This window comes from Coturnix japonica, chromosome Z (assembly GCF_001577835.2).
Source record: "Coturnix japonica isolate 7356 chromosome Z, Coturnix japonica 2.1, whole genome shotgun sequence".
NCBI classification, from domain to species: domain Eukaryota; kingdom Metazoa; phylum Chordata; class Aves; order Galliformes; family Phasianidae; genus Coturnix; species Coturnix japonica.
Genome location: NC_029547.1, coordinates 45806658 through 45832364, shown reverse-complemented (window position 1 = coordinate 45832364; position 25707 = coordinate 45806658). Strand labels below are relative to the sequence as shown.

The following is a 25707-nucleotide window of genomic DNA, read 5'->3' as shown; positions in this document are numbered from 1 at the left end:
TCAGAAATAGTAATCATCCCTCTGTAATCAGCCCTAGTGAGGCTACGTCTTGAATACTGTGCTCAGTTTCAGGCCTTCCACTATAAAGAAGTCATTGAGGCCCTGGAGCATGTTCAGAGAAGCTCAACCACGCTGGTGAGGGGTCTGGAGCATGTCATCTAAGGAGAGGCTGAGGAAACTGTTACTATTTCATATGGAGGAGAAGAGGTTCAGGGGAGACCTTATTGCCAGGAGGGAGGTTGTGGTGATGTAACAAGCAATAGGACAAGAGGGAATAGCTTCAAGTTGTGCTGAGGGAGATTCAGGTTGGGCATTAGGATAAAATTCTCCTCTGAGAGAGTAGTCAGGCACTGGAGTGGGCTGCCCATGAAGGTGATAGAGTCACCATCCCCGGAGGTGTTAAAGAAACATTTTGATGTTGTACTGAGGGACATGATTTAGTGACAAACACTGTTGAGTTCATGTTTATCCCTCAGATTGCATTCCAAGTATTATATGGGAACAGGAAATTGTTGTTAAAATTGTAATGAAATAGCCTAACTGAATATACCATAGCCCAACTGGATAACTTGGTTTCTGAAGTGATCATGATACTTCTCATCCTGAACTTTGGTAATAATGCAGTTTATCTTCTCTTCAACACAAGCACACACAATGGTACCCATGATATTCAGTTCTTCTAAACAACAGAAGAATTCTGTAAAAGTTTATTTGTTTATACGTCAAAGCCAAGGCATGAACTTTGACTGTTAATTGCTTTTTAGAAGTGTGGGTACTACTAAATCACCACTTAAATGCATTTCAGCCAGGTCTCAGACTTTGCTGCTGAAATGCATCTCAGAATAGGGAAAGCCAGCACCCTCTGTGAGAGCTTACAGGATCTTATGTTAAAAAATGCTCAGTTTGCATTTGGCCACAGCTGACTATGGCACAGCTGACTATGTGTCAATTGGCCACAGCTGACTATGACAGAAGGTCCTGAAATACTTTTTAAAAAAGGTCAGTTTTTTGTCTTGTTTTGAGAAGAGTTACCAGGTATATACAAGTAATTGTATATAAAATCTAATATCTGTCTTCAGTCCGTGCATTTTCATCACTGTTTTATGAAAGATATCATCTGATTTTAACATACTTATGAACAATTGTGTTGTGGGAAAAGAGGCCTTATTACTCATTGTTCATTTCCAAGCAACCTGCAAACTTTTTTCATCCTACCTACCAATGTGACATCAAATAGGAAACACCTCCCCCTTGTCTTTCACTAACCAGGGATAACTGGTCCTCGTGCTCTCAGCTGCTTAGCTTTTTCTCTGGTATGGTCCTGGCCATTCTCACTCACATAAACCTCCTTAGGAAAACTCCAGACCAACAAAAAGTGGTGTGAAAAGAAATTCCCAAGACATTTTTTCCATACAGTCTGAGTCATCTCCTGAAGGTGGATCTTTGCTGACAGGTGTTCATCAGAAATATCTGAGCTACTCCAGCAAGAGGTACTATGAATCAAATATCTACATCTATGGCTTCATTTATTTTTGGTGCACACTGTATTTTCTAGTGACCAAAGTGTTTTTTCCTCTGTCCCATCAGAGTCCATCATGAGCTTTCATTATCATTGTCATACATTGCAAGGATCTGCATCTGAAGCACCAGTCAGCAGCAGCTCCAAGGACACATTCCATCTATGTGGAATAAGAAACTGCTGTCATGGAGAAAGTCCACCTGCCAGCCTCACTGTGGACTGTAGCAACTCTGAATTTGTTCTGTTGCACATCACGTGTGGAAGCACGGGAAAGAGCAGGACTGCTCCTCCCCAGAAGAAAATCACTGTACGTGGGTTAAGCAATCACATTTTTTTCATTGCATGGGGCTGGGTGTGTGGAGCGGTGAGGTCTGGGTGTTCTCATTCCTCAGTCTTTGCTTGTCCCATGAGTCATGTTGTACCAGATATTCTAGTAAATGAAAACAGATCCAGGTAGATGGAGAGAGTAAATATCTTGCTACTGCCAGAGTATCCTCATAGAAGTGGACTGTCATGAGGAATTCCATGAATACATTGTCCAATCAGCTTAGCTGACAGAAGTTCTTTTACTTTTCCTATGCTTCCCACTCTCCCCAAACAAGAACTTTTTTAGCAAAGACTTACATAGGTAAAAGTTACCTCTCCACTGCTCCAGCAGAGTTTTGCATCACAAGGTAATGGGAATTTCTGGTTTTAGGTCCATTGTGACAGAGTGTTATATTATGTCCCAGTTTTACTAAATACATAAGCCAGTGAGATTACTGTCGGACTGAATCAGGAGTCTCCAGAGCTCAGTAACGAAGCCACATTTAAACTTTTCACCATTTGCTTATGCAGTACTGGTATTTGAGATGGAGAATACATCTGTCCTGGTGTATGACAGTCATCTCAAGTGGCTGCTCAGAATGCGAAATAATATTAATAGTATATGAGATGTACGATGAGAGAATACCAGGCTATAACTTACAAAAGGTTGATGCTGGATTTCTCTCCTTCCTTCACACAGATTGGCCACTGTATCCCTCAAGTATTTTCTTTATTATCGTGTTTGAAGATGACAGCCCTACTCATAGCTTAGCCTGAAGCCTAAGAACTGTATGTGACAGGTCCCAGTGCAGAACCAAAGCATCCTTTCCCAGCCTGCTGCCAGCTTCCTCAGGGAATATAACTCTGTGTTTGGTGTGGCTTAATGGGTGGCTGCACTGTCTTGCCAAAGCAGACCTTCTAAGGCTGAGAGCCTCCTGTGTTGAACAACTGGACAGCAGGTTTTGGAGAGCACACTGAAAGGAATTTTGAGTTTGGGTGGGATTGGACTCCATTTTTCCAGAAAGTCCAAGCACAATGATGGTAACAAAGCTATCAGTAAACACAAACAAGGACCTTGTTGTAGCCTATTTCAGAGTAACATAGTTACACATGTAACACATGTCCCAAGCATGGGACATGAAGTTAGTTACATGGGCTTCATTGTAAAGCCCATTTGTAAGATTTAAGAGGAAAGCTCAGCATATTCCCTAGAAAGCAGTTCTGCTGTGGCTTGGCTTACCTGTAGGACCTACAGGGGCTGGAAAGTCAAGACCAGGTGCAAGCCTAGGCTCTGTTCCTCTCTGAAGTCTGCTTCTTCTTTCTCTAAATCAAGGCAGAAGAGAAACCACACTGCCAATAGCAGGAGGAACCGTGTGTCTCATATATGAGCAACAACTTGAGCTAAGATGGCATAGTGAAGTTGATGTCCATGGAACACGTCATCTCTTTCTGCTTCTGCCTAAATGTTCCCTGTTCAGCTCTCACCATTTTGCTCCTCCTTTCACAGCTTCCACTCCACAGTATTATTAATCTTCAATAACTAAAATGCAGCAAAGTCACATGTGATAATGTCCAAAGATATTTGCTTTCTAAAGTGACCTGAGATGCATGCACCTAAGGAGAAAGATGTTCTGATGTAATAACTGTTGCAGTGTTTGTTTAGGAGCTTCATTTAATTACTTTGTTGGATCAGTGAAAACAAATACATTATAAAATATTTACTGGTAATTTTCAAAGAGTGCACAGCAGTGTTTAAGGGAAGTAATATTATCTACAAGTAAGTCACAGTTAACAAATACCTCTGCTACTGTTTCTATGTATCGTGTTATGAGAAACCTTGTGTTTGTTCTGGCACTTCCCTTATACTTTTCATGGTAAATGAAGCATGTCAGGGATTATAAAACTTGTCATACTGCAGTCACAAGATTAGAGAAGAAGAAATTAATACACTGTTTTAATTTTAATTAAAATTAATACAATAACACTGTTCCCTTATACCTCTATCACAGCAAAACTTGACATATAGTTAAATTTAAGAACAAAAATAAGGAAGAACAAAAATAATGATACAGATAAGTTAATATCTTTAAAAATCTTTGAAATGTGTTTCCCCCTGTAACAAAGAAACAGGTTTTGATTTACTCACATTGGTTTTTATTTTTCCACATATTCAGCTTAATTTTTCTTGTACACTGATCCATACCTGTGGCCTGAATGACCCATGCACAAAGGACAATAGTATTAAAAGATAGATTGTACCATATGAAGCCCATTATTGTAGGTATAACCAAAAACAAAAATCATGGATTTATACCTCCCTCACCTCATTCACAAATGGGACCACTGAAAAATTCAGTTTGAACACTTCGTCAACTGGTATCCTCCAGGCAATGAACAGCACATGGTAAACGACTGACAAAAACTGGTCTGACAAAAGTGTGTGGGTTCTTTGCTCATGCTGGGCAGGTACAGAGCAAAAAAGATTGGTTGATAAGCACAGAGCTGCCACAAAATTAAACTTTCTGGATGTTTCTTCTTAGCTGCTTTTTTCCTATCAGATGTGTCAAGGAAAAGAGTGATTTGACTTTGGACTTTCTTTTATTTAATCTTAGAGATAGTAAATTTGTGATTCTGCTGCATCAGTGAAATTTTCATTGGGAAAGAAAAGCACTGAGACAGATAGAATACTAAAAGAAAATACCTCATCTTGATATCCTGAAGGCTTAATTACACATAAAAATTACAACAAAGCAAAGAGAGCAGCAGCAACAATAATCACATTTCAGTAAAATATGTAGCAGTTTCTTATGGACTAAAGCCATCTAAACTAACATTTTTCTAGGCTTTATCACAGTGGGATCAAAATTTAAACAATGCAAGTTTGTTTTTCTAATTTAAACTGTCTTGGAAAGGATCTTTTTTACCCTAATGGGAAGTTCTGTCATACAAAAGCAAAAGATAATAATAAGTCTAGAGTACTTAATTGGTCTTAGCTATAGGGTTCAGCTTGTCACATTTTGCTTCACATGACCTGAGCAGAACTTGGAAGCAGATGTGAGCCAGAACAACATCCAACTTATTCTTGCTATTTTTTATTTATGTGTAAAATGTGTCTTTCTTGGAGAGCCAGAAATCACTTTCTCTACCACAAAGACATCCGTACTCTGTCATTATCCTGAAGACCAAACCAGAAGGAGTACAAGCATATGAAAGTTGAAACAGCAGAAATTTGAATGGAGTTGAGGATAAGCCATCTTGACTGTGAGAACATATAACTCATTAGAACAACTGCTATGTCTGTGCTAACATCTTTCTACTTGCAGGTTAGTTAAGAATGGTTTATTTTTGCTTTCTTTTTAGACTTTGTTTCAAATGGAAATGAATTCATGGGGAAGCTCTGTGTGTAACATGAGGGTGCTCAGACCAGTGGTTCGCAGTTTAGACTTCCCGGACTTCTCAACTTGTAATCTAATGAGGCAGTGGAATAGGTTGCCCAGAGATGGTGGATGCTCCAAACCTGGAGGCATTCAAGGTCAGATTAGACCAGGCTCTTAACAACATGACTGAACTGTCAGTGACATAAAGAGGAAGGAGTACTTCCCTGTGCTATTATCATAGAAATGTAGAAACTTAGAATCATACAGTCACAGAATGGCATGGGTTGGAAGGGTTCCTGAAGGCAGGGCTGCTAGATCAGGCAGCCCAGGGCTCCATCTAACCTGGCCTTGAGCATCTCCAGGATGGGGCATCCACAGCTTCTCTGGAAAGTCTGTGCCAGTGCTTCACCACCTTCTGAAGGAAAAAATTTTTCCTAATAACTAACCTGAATCTCCCCTTTTTAACTTTAAGACTATATCCCATTGTCCTATCACTGTTTCCCCATGTAAAAAGCTGCTCTCCTTCCTGTTTATAACCTTCCTCTAAGTACCAGAAGGGTGCAGTGTGGTATCCCCGGGGCTTTTTCTATGTGCTGAACAACTCCAGCTCTCTCAGCCTACCTTCCAGCTCTCTGGTCATCTTCATGGCCCTCTTTTTCCTCAGTTTGACCAGCAGTCCTTGCTCAGAGATGTTGGTTTCTTGCCTCTTCTGCTTGATTTCTTATGCTGGAGGATGGAGAGCTCTTGTGCTCTCAGAAAGATGTCCTTAAAGAGCTGCCAGCTCTGCTCTGCTCCTTTGACCTTAAGAAAAGTTTCCCAGAAGATCTCATTCAACAATTCCACAAAGAGCTGGGATTTCACTCCTGAAATTCAGGATCTTGGTTCTGCTCTTTGCCAGGTCCATATTCTTCAAGATCATGAAAAACATGGAGAAAGTTTCAGTTTATTAACAGCTAGAAAGTGATATGACCTTCAAATTGTCATCACCTAGCTGAAACTGATAAAAATGGTTAAAACGAAACCTCAAAATACCATCTGAAGACATCTGTAGTATCCATTACTTCTAAACTACTTACAAAGACTGCAATATACATTGTCACCACCTATGAGAACACAATTAATGATGCAGCAGACACTGTTGAAAAAGGAATATATATATATATATTAAAATATCTTCTCCAAAATCACCATGCAGTGAGCAGCCAAGACCCTACACAGCTGCTGACTCATCTTCCCCTGCACAATGTGGGTGAGAATCAGAAGGGTGAAAGCAAGAAGGAAGATCCTGATAAGTCAAAATTCAGGCAGTTTAATATGTGATAAAAATAAAATAATAAAAGCCCACAAAGCAAATGATGCAAAACAATCATTTGCTACCCGCAGTCCAATACCCCATGACTTGAAGTGATGGCTACCTTGGAAAAATTCCCTTCCAGTTTTATTACTGAAGAGGACACTGTAACATTGTATGGTACAGACTATCTCTTTGGTTGGTTTAGTTCTTACGTTGTTCCCTCCCAGCATCCTGCTCATCCCTAGCCACTTACTGCAGTGAGCAGGCTGAGAAACAGAGAAGGCTGTGACACCATGAAAACACTGTTTGGCAATAGATAAAACACTGTTGTGTTATGAACACATTTTTGGTCACAAATCTAAAGCAGTACCACACAGACTTCAATGAAGGACTTAAACTTCATCTCCACAGTCTCTCCAGAAGCTACCTGAGACTCCCCTAGCCCATCCAGTAGCTAACTGCTGCTGTCATCTCATCTGCAGACATGTGGACACACACACATACACACAGACACACAATAGAATCATCTATGTTGGAAAAGACCTCCAAGATCACCAAGTCCAACCTTTCACAATGTAATTACACACACAATTCCTCATACTGATGGACTCCTATCCTGAGCTGCTAGAGAGGGAAACAGGCTAAAGCTGCTGCTGCTCTTCATTTTTGCATATGCTCTGTTCTTTGTGGTGTTTTGTATGATGCTCTGGCTATGTATACAAGTGTAGTACAAATATATAGGTGTAGGTATGGGGGATACATGCTTGGCCTTGTTTCTGGTTGGACATAGGGTATAAAGCTGCAGCAGCCTCACCTGTCACCAGTCTGCCAGGTTGGCCCTGTTCCCCAGCACTAGCAGACACTGATGTTCAATATTTAATGCTTCTCTTCTCTTCCTGGCAAAACATGCCTCAGGTCAGCTAAACAACATGCAGAGAACCCACTCTGAGTCATCTGCAGCACTGAGCCTGCTCTAAAATGCCACCAAGTAGTGGTAACAAAAAGGCGAACAGGAAAGTTGAAAGCAGAGCAGATTGTACAGAAAACAACAGAGAGACTCCCTCAGAAATGGCTAATAGAAATACGCGGCAGAAAGTGCCTAAAGAACAAAGAGCCCTGCAGAGTAGTGTCACTAGCATTTCCTCTCTTGATTACAGACTTGAATGATTACGCTTGGCTAGTGCTGCAGTTGTGCAGATACATGTGCCATTGCTTGCTTCCACCTGCTGGCCGATCAGGGAACAAACGAGGGTCTCGTTATCAAGGAAGCGCTGATTTATGGACCTGTCATTTGAGCTTACACAAAAGTTGTCTGCTGCTATGGCCTTGGTGTTTCTTGGAACTATCTTTAGCATCAAGAAAATCCCCTTTGGCTCAGGATCAAGGGAAGGAGATGAAAACCTTTCAAAAATGCAAAAAACCTCTGGATAAATCCAGTGCAAACCAAACCCATCTTGGAACTCATTGCCACAAGAGGTATCAAGAGAATTTTAAGGTTTATTAGACAACTTGCCTTTTTTTTTTTTTTTTTTTAAGCTTCAGAAGTAGACAGGCATGTCTGTTATAAACCTTGTAAGCCTTCTATAAAGTAGTTACTGTAACTCAACAGGTATTTGCAGACAGTTACCCAATCTACTAAGCTGAAAACAAAACAGTAACTTTAGTTTAGGAGACCTATAATCTCTATTTGCTGGAAACCAGTCCTGTCAATGAGAAAATCACTCTATACATGCTCAGCTTATTTTGCAGATTCCTTAATGTCTGTATATTGTTACATCTGGGAAGTCTAACCTGTAATTGGTCTTGCAAGTGGGAACAAGTCAGGTGTATTCTACAGAATCTTGCAGCTGGTATTTCAAGACACAGTGAGAAACACAAAATATCTAAGCAGTGTTAGGGTTATTTATTTCCAGATATACTCTTTCTAGAGATTCTAAGTTACAGATGAAACTCTGCTGTTATTCATTTAATCTTAGTCACAGATAAATATTTGAGTTGCCTTCTCATGGGTGGACTCGCTGACCATCCAACAACCTACCTTTGCTTCTTATCCTGTATCTCCTGTGGGTTGGGAGCCTTAGTGTTATCCAAATTCCATCCTTCTTGTAAGTACATTTCAGTTCTGTGAGTGGTAACAGTTGACAGGGTCAAGCCTTTGCTCTGTGCAGCAAAGTAAAGTGCCTGCATGACCTGATGTAACCATTCTCCCAACCAATACCAGTCTGGATTTTCCTAATTTTATTTATATCACCCACCCTTTGATTCCATCTTGAGGCTGGCTCATTATTCTCAGCATGGACTTTTACCCCTCCCATCTTAAAAGGTGTTTTCTTGGCTACATCTACTAAAAACAGCCAATCCTTTCCCCTCCAAACTGGGGATCCATTTGCTTCCCAATTCAGGGCTTCCCACTGACAAAGGAACTGTGTGGTACCAGCCCACACAGTGTAAGAATCTACACACATAATTTTTGCTCCATTTTTGGGCTTCTAGGACAACTACTCTTATTTCTCCTATTTGTGCACTGCCTTCACCTTCCTCTACTACTTGTTTGCCAATGGCAATATCCAACACAACATTATTTTTTGGATGAGGTACAGAATCACAGAATAGAGTCACTGAGGTTGGAAAAGACCTCTAGGATCATGCAGTCCAACCATACCTTCCACCAAACAATGCTCCTCAAGCTGGGAAAGGCTGGATTCTCACTAGCCCTTCTGCTGTCAAGTGGCCTGGATCCTCGCAGCTTGGAGAGTACCAGCATTGCTTTACCCAGGGGGCTGCACATCTATTTGCTCCACCTCGGCCAGCAGACCTGGAGGAAGTGAAATAAATACAAACACAACATTCTAATTCCAAGGCAGAATGCAAATTATTTATCATTTAGATTTCAGCTTTACCAAAATGCTGGGATTCACTACTAAGGAAACTCAGCATGAAGGAAAAAAAGTGTATGATAAATATCAAGTTGACATTAACTTTAATAATAATGAAAATAAAACCATGTTGTATATAACTCTTCTGGGCTTGGCTGATGTGTTGTATTTCTAGTAGCAAGAAAGCTTTGGTTTGTGCTTTCACCCCACTTTTCCTTCAGCTGCTGGGCAGCTGCACAGCTGTAAGTTGAAGAGTGCAATCAGCACAGAAGAACACTCATGGCAGTAGCCAGTGGCTCCACACAACAGCTTCAGTGAGCTCAGAATAATTTCACAACGTGCATTTTCAGGGAAGGACCAGAGCTTTACAGAATACTGAGCTGGGTATGAGTGGCAGTCAGCAATGCATTCTTGGTGCCATTAGAAGCCAACCACCTCTTGGCTGGTCTCTGTTATCATGAGTGTAGCCAGCAGGGCAGTTTCAGAACAATTTTCCAGTATTTAATGATTCTTTCTTTCTGTTCAGGCATTGTAACACCATATGAAATACTGGTTTTGGAGCTGGAGCTCCTTGCTACAAGAAAGACATGGCTGTTCACAAAATTAGTCCAGACAAGGCCAAGGAGGGGCCATGGTGCTGGAGCATTGGATATTCAATTGGGTTTGTTGGACCTCATGAAGAAAGTTGTATGGGAAATCTAATTGCCACCTTCATTTACCTGAGGGTAAGGCATAGGAAAGGTGCAGATAAGCCAGAGCCTTCCTGAAGGTGCACAATGCTGTCAGGAAACACAACAGACACATGTGATATAGGAAATGTAATTAAAAAATGTTTTCATAACGAGAGTGACCAAAGATAGCCTTAGAACAAGAGAAGTCGTGCCTTGAACAAGCTGACCTACTCCTTGAGAAGAGGGCTGGAACTTCAGAGGTCCTTCCTACCCATATATTCCATTATTTCCCTTTCCAAGAATACATTTGACTTCATCCATGAGGTTGATTGAGTCTTGTTAGCTCATTTGTTGGGTTATCCTACTCTCCATGACTTTGGGTAGCACTTGTTCTGCTTCCAAATACTTTGCCATCCTCTAAAGGACAGTACTGTGCAGTGTTCTGTTCCTGTAAGGATCAATGGAACTGTGTTATCAGCTTCTGACTGGAGTTTCCTTTTGTATAGACATAAATTGTCCATATCTGTTGCTGAACAGAGAAAAATCTGCTCAGTTCTGGCAAGAAGCAAAGATGATATTGAATTAACAAGGTAGGAAATATTTCACATGAATTATTATTCAATTCATCCTTGTAACTATTCGACACGCTCTTTTGTGTGAATACAGCCTAATTACTGAGCATGAAATAAATAATTCTGACACGTTCAATCTTTGTGAAAGCTAATAACAGGCATTCTTCTTTAAGTGAATTCTTCATTAAAAAATATAAAAGTGTCTTGAATTTACTTGCACTGTTACTACCAGGCTTTCAGCATGATAATATGCACACTGAGGAATTAAATGGAGGCTGTAAATAAGTTTGCTAAGTTTGTCCACCAGCAAATCATTCTGCTTCAGGGAAATAAAGCTGAGGTAAGACTATGAGAAATAAGTATACGACCAGTATACATTATAGTACTGAATGTGTTCCCATGTGTAAGTAAGCAGTTTGAATATTTTCTGTTTCTATGGTGCTTTTTGGTGCTGACTTATGGAACTTGGAATGGAAAGGAATCACTCAGGATTTCTGCGAGCTGGAGCTGTCATCTTATTCTAACTTCCAGAGAGAAAGTTTTTGAAATAAAAGCCTTTGCTACCTGGTCCACGAGAACAAGTAAAGTCATTTTGATCTTTGATTTTTGATCATTCAGCCCAATTGCTTAGATACCTAAAATACTTTAGTACCTTGTAGGACAAAAATGGAAATTTTGGCTGTTCTTAATATTTTGTTCTGCTCCTATTTCAAACTGTTTGATTGGATATTTCATTTCCTCTGATCTGATCTACATTTGCTCTGATCCTAATACTTATAATTAGACTATTAATTTTAATTTAATGTATCCATACTATAAATCTTTAATATTAACAAATCATTCTCTTTGAACCTTTCGTACTTTCAGAATGCATTAGAACTCATATTTTCTCACAAGTCAGAAACCTTATTATATTCAATACTGTGCTTTTCACATAAGCACACTTTAAATTGTGTGCTAGATTTGTGTAAAGTGATGTAAATTCCTTAAATCTATACTTTATTCCCAAGCCTCGTTTCCTTCACTTTCATTTCTATGTAAAATCTAGAAGGATTAAGGACTTTCTGGAAGACTTAGACTGGATGATCCTCTAGGTCTTTTCCAACCTTGATAATTCTGTGACTTTTCCACTTGGTTGACTTAAAAGTCCTAAAGTAAGGATAAATGTTGCAAAACTATTTTTAAATTCCAATACCATAGATTTGACAGCTTTTGTTTTTATTTTTTTTATTTTTCAAACAAATTCACACAGCATTTATTTTATTTTATTTTATTTTATTTTATTTTATTTTATTTTATTTTATTTTATTTTATTTTTCCTCACTCAATGAGAACACTAAGTCCAGTTTGATATAAGCAGGAAAAATATAATATAATAAATGAAGGAATAATCTCAGGACATAATTTTTATTATACGTTGGAATAGAAGTTACAGTCACTAGAGCCTGGTGTGATGTTTGCTCTAGGTGTGTTACAGATGTGGGAACTAAACCTTGCTGCTTAGTGAGACCGAAATGGAGCTTGGTAGTACACCACCCCAAAACAGGGAAGTCTGTGTTCATGTTTTACCTCATATAAGTTTGGGCAAAGTGCTTCATTCCGATAGCTCACCTAAAGCAAGGACAGACACAGGACAAGCCTGCAAATGGAATTATAAATATTAAAGCCAGTGATACATGGCACTAGAGTAATTAGAAATAAATCACCTACCTCTGGCAAATCATCTTTCTTCCTGAGAGCACAGCTTTCCTTTAATGTTCTAATTTCAAGAGTTCTTATCCAGTCTTTTCAGACTTGACAGCTATCACGCTACAGGAACAATTACATCGACACATTAAAGAAAACTCTAGATGCTGTGAAATCAGCTTAAAATTTAGATAACAAAGAGAAGATTCAGATAATACAGTTAATAACATAGGAAGAACAAGCTGCATGCTTTTAAAAACAGATGGTCCCTTTGTTGTAAGTAGAATACAAGGCCTTTAAAACATATTCAGATAAATAACTACTTAAGACTTGATTTCCCTTGTCAAACCATCCATGGTTGACTCTTGTGACTGCAGCAGTACCTCCTGCAAGTTTCACTGCAAAGTTTAATCTTATGGAATTTATCATTTTTAGCATATGGGTGCATCAGACAGTTAAAGCGGTGGCTCAAAAGAAATCTGACTGCAGTCTGAACAGGTTTTGTTTGGCATCAGTTGCACTGAGTCGCTAGCTAATGCACAGCAGAACATCTCCTTCAACAGAAAAACGTGTTCTGCCAAACTGATGTGTTTTGTGCAGAAGCCACCTTGGAAAAATGCAGGTTTTGTTTTTCGCCACACTGAGCATTTTGTTTTGAATAAGGAGGTATGCTAAAAAAATCGTCATCCTGAGAACATGTGTTTCCTTAGCACACTGGTATGAGCATGAGGAAAAAAAAATAAACAAGAAAAGGAGCATTAAGGAGTGGCCTTAACTGCACCTGCTGATAACAAATTGGATGAAAGCTTTAACAGTGACTTACATCTCATTTCTGCAGGCTAACAGGGATGCATGCAGAAGGTGACACCAAAGGTCATGATCTGCCAGCTCCTCTTCATGCTGTGGGTTGGAACCCAAAGTGACAAAAGATTACTTAAGAAAATATACAGCTACAGAATTAAAGAAAATAATTTTGCGAGCAACAGAGTTAATAAGATGTGGTCATCTTTATGTCTCTTGGTGCATTTAAAATTCTTGATGGAAGATTTTCTTGTATTTAGTTATTTAGATGCTCCCTGTCTCCTACATCCTTCTTATGGGCACAGGTATAACTGTTCCTATGCAAGGATTCTTCGGTATTTAGTTCATGCCAGAATAATTTTTCTAACTGAGGTACTTAGTTTTTCCTAGTTTTATTTTATTTATTTTATTTATATTTCCTAGTTTTATTTTAGTTTCTCTACTAGTAATTTTACTGCCTTTGAGATGCTTTTCCTGTGATACATGTGTTGTAATCTACCAATGGGCTCAAAACTTTCGAAGGACACAAAGAGAGAGGCAAGGTAACAGCGTTCATTTAACTACAACCTCTGCAAGAAGGGATGTAGATGTACAAAGAATTGTTGAGGAGCAGGTTCCATAAAGAAACACTGCAGTAACTCCTCTGTGGAAGCAGCTGCGTATTTTAAGTACACCCACAGAAGTAAACAGATGGATAGATTGACGGATAGACAGACAGACATGATCTGTTTTGAAAGCAGTGTTGTGAATTGCATGGGACAATATCCTGAGCAGACACTGGCTGCCAACAGCTGTAGTTACTGGGAGAGATGTTGAAGTTATGCCATTGGGTGTATGGAAATGAAACATTTTCAGCTTTAAACACAAAACCTCATGTGAAGGAGAAAAGTAAAACATTAGTCTGTGGAATTAACCACCTAAGTCAGTGAATATGGGGAATTGCCCTGTTTTGGCCCAGGCTTTAGGCACAGGTATTTACTAGGGCAGTCTTCATATTTCCTCCTGAGGTTGTTGGCCAAACGCTTCACCAGTCCCACACCTGATCTCTCCTCCACTTAGTAAGGCTGGTGAAGTAACTTCCATGCCTTCAGGCCTCTAGTATCCTGATAGCTCCACAGCTACATATATTCATGTTCTCCCGCAGAGTAGCAGATCTGACTGAACACAACTGGTGACTTCCCACTGCGTCAAAGGCACCCAACCGTCTGCCTGACACTTGTAGTGCTCCTTGATCGGCTCTCTGTTCTTCTCAGCAGAAAAACAAATCAGAACAAAGAAGGCTTGAGTCATATTTCCTGCTGTTTAAAACCTGAAATATCTCAAACATTGTTTAGGGAAAGCTGGCCTTCAAAGACAAGAAAGAGGCGAGCTTGCTAGAAATTCTATTTTACCCCGCTGAAAAGAGTCAGCTAAGATGTTGCTGAATGCAGGCCACCAAACAAATGCAAAGTATGTCATTGCATATGCTGTAAGGGTACACCCAGGGGTCCAAACATTTAAATAAATGTTTATTCTGTATTTTAAATAAAAAGATTGTGTGGCAATTGCTAGCTTAAGGACCAAAAAAAAAGTTCTTAACCTTCTTCAGTTTTATCTATCACTTGACTCACTAGAACCACAGCTGAAAACTGTATTTTGCAGAGAAAAGGTTCTGTAACTTTTGGACACAATTTTTTTATAATATTGCAGAAATTTTAGCTTTCTATTTTTTAACAGCTCCAGCAAAGCTAAAGCTTCAGTTATAACTCTGTTCTAAATGTTCTTCTGTCAATTATACTGAAGATCTTATTCGCCTAATATCAGAGACATGAAAAAGCACCACCATGAAATTACCTCTGAACCGAACTTTGTCCATATGAACATATCCTTTTGAAAATTGATTTTAACAGGAACATTCAGATATATAAATTTCTGCTCATGAGCAGGACCTCATTCTGGCTTTTCAGTTTCATTGAGATGTGTTAGGCTAATTAAGTATTAGGAAATGAAGAATGGTGAAAGAGAATGATGAGAAGCTCAAAAAAGTCACTCAAGCCTCTCTGCAGACCGTGTGTGGTACAGTGCAGGACCCCAGCACCGCTGAGTCAGCTGTGTGGCTATTAATGCTTCTTTAATGTATCTAAATATATGTCAGGCAGGGTTGGTGCTTAGAAAGAAACCTCTTGGGATGTTTTAAGCTGTTAGAAGCTTTGATGATTTAATACGTTGATAACAAAAGTGTTTCTGACAAGAATAAGCAGTTGCTATGTCTTGGTTTAAGGAGTGTCATTCAAGGAAGGCCCTTTAAAAGCCACCAGAGCTTTTAAACTCCCATGTGAAATGTAAGTAAGATATAGGCCAACTGCTCCCTGGAGTGCACCAGCTGAGTGAGGGAAGGGGTTGTCCAGATCTGCTCTGCATTGGTGCAGCCTCACCTCCAGCACTGGGTGTGGGTTTGGGTGCCACAATACAAATGATTAGAGAGAGTTCAAGGGACATCTATGAAGACAGTGAGGAGTCTGGAGGGCAAGATATGTGAGGAGCAGCTGATGCCCCTCCATGCACTCAGCACAGAGCAGAGGAGCTGAGGGGAGGCCTCATGGCAGCTGCAGCTCCTCATAGGGAGCGTAGGGCAGCGCTGAGTTCTGCTCTGTGTGACAGCGACAGGGCCCCAGGGAACGGCACGGAGCTGTGCCAGGGGAGGGGGGGTCAGGGAAAGGGGCTGCACCAGAGGGCAGTGGACTGCACGGCCCTGAGCTGCTGGAGCTTAAGGAGCATCCAGACACTATACTTAGAGACAGGGTTTAAATTTTGCATGGTGCTGCGTGGAGCCAGGAGTTGGGCCTTGTAGGTCCCTTCCAAATCTTCCAAGGATGTTGTAGCATTGCATGATTCTAATGTGAAATGTAACTAAGATGAAGTTTATGCTACCAGCACATCTGTGTAACTAAGTCATCTTGTGTGAAAAAGTGCAATTTTAAGTTTACAGAACAATGGCAACAGGTATGGCAGTGGGAACAGGTCTAGAGCTGGTGTGCCTGTAGCCCTCCTGCAAACATCACGGGAAACACAGGGGCAGACTTCAGCTTCTTCTTTTTGGGGGGATAACAGATGGCTTTTAAATTTGGAATTCTCAGGAAGCAATCAGCTTCCTCTCCCCCAAGCGGTCAAACACTTCCAAGACCAGGAAAACCCCAGATGGTACTTCATCAGTAATGGAGACAGGCGAGAATGTATGTTTGGTGGCCCTGCCAGGCAGGGGGGCTGGAACTACATGATCCTTGAGGTCCCTTCCAACCCGGGTCATTCTGTGATTCTGTGAGAGGAAGACTGCAAACAGGACTGTGAACACGACTGCCAACAGCCGCCCCAAGACGCCGCCCCGCCACCGAGCGCAGGCCCAGACACCTCCAGGCGCTCACCAGCCCGCTACGAGCGGCCCCGCGGCCGTCTGAGGCTGCTTGTGGGCCCCGGCAGTTCCGCTTTAGCCGCGGCAGGGCGGCGTCTGACGGAGCCGTCGTCCCTCGCGCAGTCGGGGAGAGGCTGCGTGAGGGAGGAGCGGGCGGCGCGGCGCGGCCCGAGCAGGAAGCGCTCGGCGGCGGCTCGCTGCCTGCAGGGGGGTGATCTGCGGGGAGCTGCTGCGGCCGGCACAGCCCGTGCGGGGAGCATGAGGCGGCGGGAGGAGGACGAGTGAAGGGCCGCGCCTCTTCGCCTCCTCCCTCTCCGGTCTTTGCTGTCGGGGCTGCAGGAGGAGCCGGGAGGAAGATGGAGCCGTTCCCCAGCGGTGAGTGCGGCCGCCATCCCCGCGAGGGCGAGTAGCGGGTGCGCAGCGTTTCTCGGGGGGCAGCGGGCAGGCCTCGTGGCCGTGACACCTGCGCAGAACTCGGAGACTTCTTAGGGAATTATTTGTGTTCGGGTTGACCACAGACGTTCCGGGGCCGAGAGGGGCTGCCTCGCCTTCTCATCACTCTGAGGCGCGATGTTGTCTGGCCGTAAGCCCGAGGAGGCGCTGCGCAAGGGGCTGCTGCCCGCTGTGCCCGGCTCTCAGCACCCGGTGCCCGCGGGCCCTCCGTCTCCGGAACACTGGTTAGCAGACAGACCTCAGGGCTTGTTCTGTTGGTTTAATCAGCAACGTCGACCTTTATGTGTATGTATTAATGACACTTCAGTGGGGGATGTGTTTTGCTATGTTTGCACTTCATACAAGCGGTTGATATTCCTGTACTTAATCTTAGCCTTAGCAGAAGGCCATTCAACTTCAGCTAACTGTTATCACAGAGTTGTAATATGTGCTGCTGTATTTGCTGTAAAGAGACAAATGTCTCTAATTGCAGGGTTCGTTTAGGTCATCCTGGAGAGTCTTCTTTTAAGGAGAGGCAGCCATCGTGCTGCTGTCACTCCAGCAGTGGTTTGAAATACCGCTGTGACTGTATTGTGCAACAAGAAGTTGAAACTTCTGCTCCTCATCTGTGAAACTGGAAGAAGTGGTGCTGAGGCCCACTTATACAGTTCCTTTCTGTTGCTGCTGACCCAGGTCTCTGCAGTGAAAACCAGCAACTGGGGTGGTGGTGAGACTACTGAGAGAAAAAAAAAAAGAGACTTCCTGAAGGAGGGGCTGCTTAAGAGTGTATAGAGACCAAAGCAGAGTTGTTGTTCCTCTCTTCATCTTCAGGTGTCTGGTACCCAACTGCTAAAACTAGAAGTAAATTGCAGGGTTGCAGGCTTGGTTTTTAAGTAGAACATTTCCTGGCTGGTGGTCTGGAAGGCAGATTTGTCAGCTTCATATCTCAAATAAACCACGTTCCACAGTAACCGGGAAGTTTTTGGTTTTCACATTTATGGTGGTAATGACTTCTGTTTGTGAATCTGTAGGCTGGTTTCCTGTACAGGATGATGTTTGAGCTCAGAAGATGGCTATCACAGGAAGCTCAGAATGATCTTGAGCCCTCTGGGGCTTTCCCTTATGTTAAACAGAGGGATCAGATTAATCTTAAGGTTTTCAGAGAACATTTTAGCTGGATTCAGTACGCTGATGCTGAAGTGATGATAAGTCTGTTTCTGCTTTTACTTTACAGATATTGAGCTGCTTTGAGAAGGTTTGCATATCTTAAAATAGTATTTCAAGGCAGAAGATGCACTGAAGTGGAAATGGCAGATCACCATTTCCCTAATCCATATATTTTGTGGTTTTTTTTTTAATCATTTTTAATTATTTTTATTTTTACCCTTCCGTAATCATAAAGAAAAACACAGCCATAATTCATCTTAACAGTAAATGCAGTCCCTGTTCCTTTTTTCTAAATGCTACAGGGTGTGCTGAATTTCTCTTGTATGGACAGTCCCCCTTGTGGAAATACTCAGATTACTTAAAAATATATTGTCTACCTTCTTTGTCTTCATGATGCCACAGCTCCCCACTGGAGACTTGGGGCCAGTGCTCTCCTGACTGGCGCTTCTTTCCCAATTTGTGGGAGCTCTGCATATTGAGATCTGGAGTGCTGGAGGAGCGTAGATCTGCTTGTGGGCCTGGAGTAGCTGAATTAGCGAATGTTTCAGGAATTGCTGCTGATGGAACTTTATTTTTGAGGCAAATTCTTCTGTTTTACATGACTATTCTTAAGTCTTTTCCAGAAATATAGTAATTGAGGTGTGATTAAAAGTGCACAGAAGACTTCCTGTGGCATGTAATTTTTTTTCTCCGTGTGATCTCAAATCCCCCTAAATTGGGAACTGTAAATTAATTACCAGAATTAATTCATTCTGACTAGTTATTTGTTACCTAGACCCTGTATTTTTCTTCTCTTTTTTCTTCTTTCTCTTTTTTTCTGATTGGGAAGATGAACGTTTGCACTGATAATGAATGAAATTCTGACTGCCTGGAATATGTTATGTAATTTGGGGTAGGTTCTGAACAATATTGCAAAATATTTTGCAAGTTTTTGTTTTTGCCTTTAGATTGTATTTAGATTGTGTGTATTTCTGGAAGACCATTTCACCATTTCCTGTTTAATACACAGGGCATTAAACTTTTTTCTACCCATTTGACATGGAAAGAAAATGCAGAAATGAGAGATCACAGTATTTCACACTTGAGACAGGTGATGTGCAAAAACAAGGAAGTACGGAAGGAGTTTGCCTTTTCATGCATCACCACAAATAACTGTCCCTTTTGTTAAGTTTTTAGAGTTATTGTAGGCCTATCTTATGCAATGCATGGGAGCTTGGAAGTGAAACCTAGTTGCATAGCTGGACTGATAGTGGGGGAGGGGGGGTGGAGGAAAGGGGGATTTACACAGGAAGAGATATGTCTTCTATGGGAGTAGCTTTCCCTTAACTGTCAGTACTGCATACTCTTCTGTCATTGACACTAATGGTTCCTGTGTGTTTTCATACGCTTTATTTGGTCCTAAACAGCAGAGCGAGTAATCTGTGGTAGTGGGATGGTGGATGGTAAAAATGGAAGAGGTTTGTTTTCAGTGTTTTTTTCCCCACTATGTTTTACATATCCCCATGTTTCGCTTTATTCAGGTATTACTGACAGAAAAAATAGCTAATTCCTTCTATTTGTTTCTAAATTTGAGTCTTACATTGTCAAAATACATGTTGCTAGATGGTATTTTTCCACGAAGACATGTTGTAACATCTGTGGCTTTTGTTCCCGTGTCAGCTGTGCTAAACAAGAACCTTTTCTCAATGGGATGTGTTTGTTTGCTTTTGCTGTGCTTCTGTGATCTCTGTCTTGCACTGAATGCTCTGAAACATGTGTGGTTTGTGTAGCTGGGAGAAATCATCCCTGCCTCTGCCTGTGTACATGGAGACTTGCATGCTCTTTTCTGCAGGTGCTGTACAGTACAAGCTCAGAACTGGATGCATTGCATTAGCAGCATAACCTCAACAGAGTGCTCCAGCAACTGTTACAGGTAGAAGGGTGACAGGATTGTCAGAAGAATGAGGGGAAGACAAAGGACTTAATCTGCTTTTGGCAAGAGCAAACATTGCTGCTTGGAAAGAGGCTGCAAGTCTTGTGCCCCATTAAAACAAAGTCAGAAGATCAGAGTGTAAATGTTAGTCATGGGTCCTGCTAGTACTTTTCCACTAAGGAGACAGGTTCTGCTTGCAGGGTGGATGGAACTGAGCATCTGTGGGATACACGGTGAGGCAGAAGTGTTGAAAAGTTATTGACCTCAGTTTCTGTCATCTGGAAAAGTGTTTCAGGACTTCCTTCTTGTCTCTTTCTAGTGAGATGGTGCATAGTGCAGTGGCTGGGTTGGGCACTTGAGAAGCTGTATGCATGTGCACTAGATGAAGTCATTTAATGACAGCTATAGAAAGGGTTGAAACCCAGAAGGAGCTAGAATGAAGTCTGCTAATGAACTAAACAAACAGTTTAAAATAACATCTGTTGATTAGCTGAACAAGCGGCTAATCAGCTTTTTCATATTAAACAGCATTATTATAACAATTGCCTACTAAGAAGCCAAACTTACCTCTGTTTAGTGCATGTCTCTGTTTTTTGTAATGATGAGCTGAGCTGAATTCGGTGAATCAGAATTTTCTTTTTTCGCACAGTGACCTGAGTGAAGGAAGTTTAGTGAATTTCCAGTCTACTGGACAGGATTTTTCTGTATTAAGTACAACAGCAGAGATCGTGTTTTAAAAAAAGAAATGTTGACTTCTTTAAGTGAAAGCAGTATTATTCCTCTGTCTGAGAGAGAAATTTCTAAGCAGCTACTGCATAGAGTTTTGTCCAGCAGTACTTTAAAATGAAATCAAATTAACTTCTAAAACAACAGCTTTTTCATGAGTTGGGACTTATATATCTCAGAGTGTTTCTTAAGAGTTGTATGTACATGCTGATAACTGCATTTTGAGTATTTTTGCTACTGCTTTAAATGGTAGAGGTATGTTGACCTTCACCTGTAAGAACTGCAGAAAGATTTTCTTTGTAACCAGGAAGAATGGCAGAAGGCGGTGGGTAGGGAGCAGCCCTGGAGACCTCATCCATTTGGCCCTGGAGGTAGGAATTAAAGAGTGCTGCTCTGCCCACCTCCTGGGGCACCACTGGGGCTACAGTCCCTCCTGAGTGGTGTCTTAGCCCAGAGACTCAAATAAGATCCCTGTGATGCTGGTGGTCTTGTACTGCTGCCCTGGCCTTCACCACAGGTGGGAGTCTGAGTTCAACAGAGATCAGAGATGCCTTTTACAGTTTGGCTTGTTATCGGGGAGTTGGGGCGTTACATGGTTATTGAGTGTTCTTTTTGTTTTTCCCCTAAAAGCTCCACTGCTGGGAGGATTTCACTCTTCTGCAGTGAGTGTGGTAGCGTGCAGAGTTGTTCCCCAGCTGTCATTGCTCTTGGATGCTGTGGGAGTTGGTTCTGCAAACACTCCAGGCCGTGTGTGACGTTTCCTACAGTGCCACTGACTGCAAAGGGAACCACTTGTGCTGAACACTAAGAATGTGCCTCATTTACTGACTGCTGTGGGACCAGATGATGTGTTGTATTTAAGCCTTTCTTCTATTTAAAATCTGACACTTGAAAACAGTTTTTTTTTTTTTTTTTCCTGCTGTAATAATGAATTGTTAATATACCAACAATCACTTGTGACTGTTTTTCATGTACATGAAGCAGTCTTTCCAGATCAGCCAGGCTTGTATTCGTGGGAGTCTTAAAAGCTTCAGAATACTTGAAAGAGTCTTTGCTTCTGAGCTGTAAGCTTTGGCAGATAAAGGAAAGACAAAAAGTAGTTCTCTGGAAAATGGAACTGTGAATACAGAATGTGTGAGCTGTCAGTTTTATTACCCAACTTTGTCACTGACAGGCATATTAATGAGGCCTTGGCACACACTGGTCTCCTAAGTGTGCAGATGTGTGTGAGTACTGTTCTGCAAACAGCTGGAAAATAATTGAAGGGAACACTACAAAATATGCATTGCAGCAATTAAAAATAGAAGTGGGAGCAAGAATAGCGATGCTGTTTAGAGCTTGCAAACCTGCTAAACATTGGGAAAAGAAAAGAAACAATTTGAGGAGACAGATCTTCCTTTAATATATCTCTTGTGGTTATGGTGCTGTGATGCTATTTGACAGTGATCTGCATTGCAGTGCTGGGAAAGCCGTTTTGTTCCGCATTATGTGCTCTGATGGAGCACCATCACAGCATCTGACTTGTTGGCAACTGCTGGTGGATTTGGCAGAAGCTCAGTTATTGCTACGCTGTGGGATGGTGTCTGTAGTGTTGAAGACTATCCTAAATATCAGTATGCATTATTTTTAAGGATATTTTTAACTATCACTGCTATTTTTATTTATTCCCACCCTCCTTCCTTCCCTTCTCCCCCCCTCCCCCCTTGTATGTGCAAAGCAGAAACAGCCATTAATGTGCAGTATCTGGGAGATAAGTATCTAGATTATGTCTTTGCCATACATGGACACCTCTGACAAAGAAAGTGGGCAATAGTCTGCTAACATGTAACATGGATAAGTAGTGGTTGTGAGATTAAGGTCAATGAAAGGGAAACTTGTGGAGCAGAACTGAAGTGTTCTTGTAAGTGAATGCCCCAATGGCAGAGCTATGATTTACAGAAATTCTTCTAAATAAAAGTGATGATTTAAAGTACATTTTGTCCAGGGAGGATCCAAGGGTCATCTATTTTTCTTTCTTTTCCCTCCCCCTCCACTCCCTTCTGTTGTATCTTCCATCTTTCTCTTGGCAACAGTTTAAGTGTTTTGAAATGCGTGTACATCCAGTAATAGTGAAGCAGACAGGGATCCTGGCAGTTCTGGTCAGAGTAATCCACAGCGGTCACAAGAGCAATATGCCTCCTGTGGGCAGACTGTTGGTTGGAGCCCCAGCAGGGCTGGCTCTGGAGTGGCCCTGCTGATATTTTTGCAGAGACCTTCCGCAGACCCTGCAGGCATGCTCACCCAATGCACTGCACAGTCAGCAGCTCTCCACCTGCTTCAGTGACAGAGGTGATCCCTGCGTACCTTCAAGAAAGTGCCTGACGCTGGGGCTGCCCCTTCCCAGCTGTCACGAGGCTGATGTCAACTGATGTTGAGTATGTGAAGATATTGAGGCTTTGGAGAGTTTTGGATCTTGGTATTCCTTGAGCTGCTGCTGTGCAGGCGTGTGGCCTTTTTTTTTTCCTTGTGTCTATCAGAGTTCTTGGTTTTGTCTTAAAATGAGTCTGACAGAAATTTACTTGTGTGTGACATGCTTTTATACAGTGTATTTAGGAATTACCAAATGTGCATTAAGTATGTGTTGTAAGACACATACAGTTGTTTTTCTAGAAATTGCACAGGATGATGGTTTGAATGTATTGCTTAAAGCGTAAGAAGAAAAAGCAAAGCAAAAACAAACAAAAAAGATCCACAACTAGGCAGCATCAGGTTGTATGCAGTCTTATAATATGCTTAACAATCCATAAGAAGGTTTGCAAAGTTCTCTAACTGCTGTTCAACAGAACTGATGCTAGCAGAGGAATCTCCTGTATCTTTAGCTGTGACCAGCCATGTTCATCAGCCATGGCTGCGCAGCTGCAGCCCAGGAGACAGTCAGCAGTCCTGGCTGTGGGAGCTTCAGTGGCTCAGGACATCTCAGATAACTTCCAGTGAGTCTCCAGTGCTTGTTTTTGTTACACCCCACGGTTAAATCTTTTCATATCAACTTAATTTCAAAACGTGTGCTTGGTTACACCAGAAACAGGAAACTAAAATCTTGTCTTATAAGATTAATGTTTGATGCTCTCCCACTGTTTTCCTGTGCTACGTCCAGTCAGCAACTGAGAACAGTGTGCTGACTTGATGCTGTTGGACTCGTGTAGGGTTTTCTCTCTCATTAGTACCTAAAGAGCAGTGTCATTTAAAAACACCAGAAACATTCAACAAAGTGTGAATGAACGTGGTGTGCCTGTTTCGGATATAAAAATTCAGACTGAGCTTGTAATGCAGAGCCTTAAATTCTCTATTAATCCCCACTGAGCTCTAGGGAAAGTCATGAAAAAAGTAGCATAAGGTTCTCCCAGCTTATTAGTTAAAGGATTGAGTGATAGCCACTGTGTATCTTTCATAATGTTTTATTTTTATGGATGGTTTCAAAGTAGTAATTTGAGATGATATGTCGGTAATAGTGTGTCAGTCCACTTAGAGCTTTATATTGGCAGATGTTGAAATGTAATTGAACCATGTGAATCTTCAGCCCCTAGGCTTGCCAAAGACATTTGTGCTTTCCTTAAAAACCAGGAAAAGAGTTTGAGGAAACCTTTTAGAAGCATCCAAGACTAATAAACAGCGGCTTAAATAAGATTACACTCTTAGCTCTTGTTTCTTATGGCAATTTAAGATAAGAGAGAGTTTGAAAATACATAACCGTGTATTGTTTTAATTTCCATCGTCCAGCCTTGTTGGCAGAATGTTGCTCTGAGTTACGTGCAGGAGCTTGCTGTTGTAATATTTGATCTCATATTCCAAAGTGGGATAATAATAATAATAAAAAGCAGCAAAAGTAGTCCTTCCAGTACAGGCAGGATGTCAAATACAGAGGGACCTTGTACGGCTTGGATTTTATGTTCCCTTGCTTATTTTGGCTTGGAAAGCAGCATTTGTCCTCCTTTACAATACAGGAAAAACAGTTAAAGTTAGTTTGGGACCAAAATTTTTATTTTTTTTTTTTATTTTTTGGTCCTTAATTGTTCTTGGCCATGAGCTAGCAGTATGCCCTTGTGGCCAAGAAGTCCAGTGCTATCTTGGAGTGCATTAAAAAAAGCATGGCCAGCAGGTTGAGGGAGGTGATCCTCTGCTCGGAGTACTGTATTAAGTTCTGGGCTCCCCAGATGAGAAAAGGCAGGAATCTCCATGGAGATGTTAAATGGCCTGGAGCATCCCCCACATACAGAAATACCTGGGTCTACTCAGCCTGGGGAAGATCTGAATAATGGGGATATCTGAATAATGTTTATAAATGTCTAAAGGGAGGAGGGAGGCAAATGGATGGCCAGGCTCTTCTCAGTGCTGCCTGGGGATAGGACAAGAAACAGTGACCTAAAACATAAATATAGGAAGTTCCATACTAACATGCGGAAGAACTTTCTTATGACAAGGGTGACGTAGCACTGGGACAGGCTAGAGGTTGTGGAGTCTCCTTCTGTGGAGATACTCCTGGCCTGTCTGGATGCCTACCTGTGCAACCTGGTCTAGGGGCCTGCTCTGGCAGGGGAGTTGGACTTAATGTTCTCTTGAAGTCCCTTCCAACCCCTGTGATTCTGTGATTCCGTTGTGACCAAATTGGGGAAACAGTGGTGTATGTGTAACTATGCCTATTTTAGAAAATATCTCCCAGTTTGGTTGCCTTTGTAGCCTTACTTGTCTGCTGAAATCAATCCCCTTCACAGTGGTATTGCTGGGATGTACTGCCAGTGCTTTGGTCTTGGATAGATTTCCTGTAATGCATGTCTTTTGGTGAAAGTTTGCAGTAGAACTGTACAGGGGGTCAGTACTTCAGTAATCACTCAGCAGAAAGCAACAGAGACTGTTGTGGTTTTTATGACTTTGCAAAATGGAAACATCTTTATCTGTGTGAATGAAGAGTGATGAGCTCTTAGCTATGACAGAAAAATGCTCACT

At 41.6% G+C, this 25707-nt stretch overlaps 1 protein-coding gene and 1 long non-coding RNA gene across 5 annotated transcripts in view; one reads left to right on the top strand and one right to left on the bottom strand.

The window, feature by feature from the left end:
• Window positions 1–5590: 5590 nt before the first annotated feature.
• LOC107306373 lies at window positions 5591–16459 on the bottom strand. Of its 4 annotated transcripts, none has more exons than XR_004305541.1 (6): window positions 13125–16456; window positions 12326–12424; window positions 10092–10491; window positions 9159–9311; window positions 8535–8618; window positions 5591–6109 (listed from the first exon to the last, which is right to left on the bottom strand). It is a non-coding gene; the product is annotated as an uncharacterized LOC107306373 (long non-coding RNA). The 4 variants fall into 4 exon arrangements; XR_001552100.2 differs by having other exon boundaries at window positions 10092–10151; window positions 13125–16453; XR_004305540.1 differs by having other exon boundaries at window positions 9159–10491; window positions 13125–16459.
• LNPEP (leucyl and cystinyl aminopeptidase) overlaps window positions 16458–25707 on the top strand; it is a 50613-nt gene continuing 41363 nt past the window's right edge. Inside the window, exon 1 of the mRNA XM_015849493.2 lies at window positions 16458–16865. Coding sequence (XP_015704979.1) covers window positions 16847–16865 — 19 coding nt within the window. The 5' untranslated portion in view covers window positions 16458–16846. The remainder of the gene's footprint in view (window positions 16866–25707) is intronic.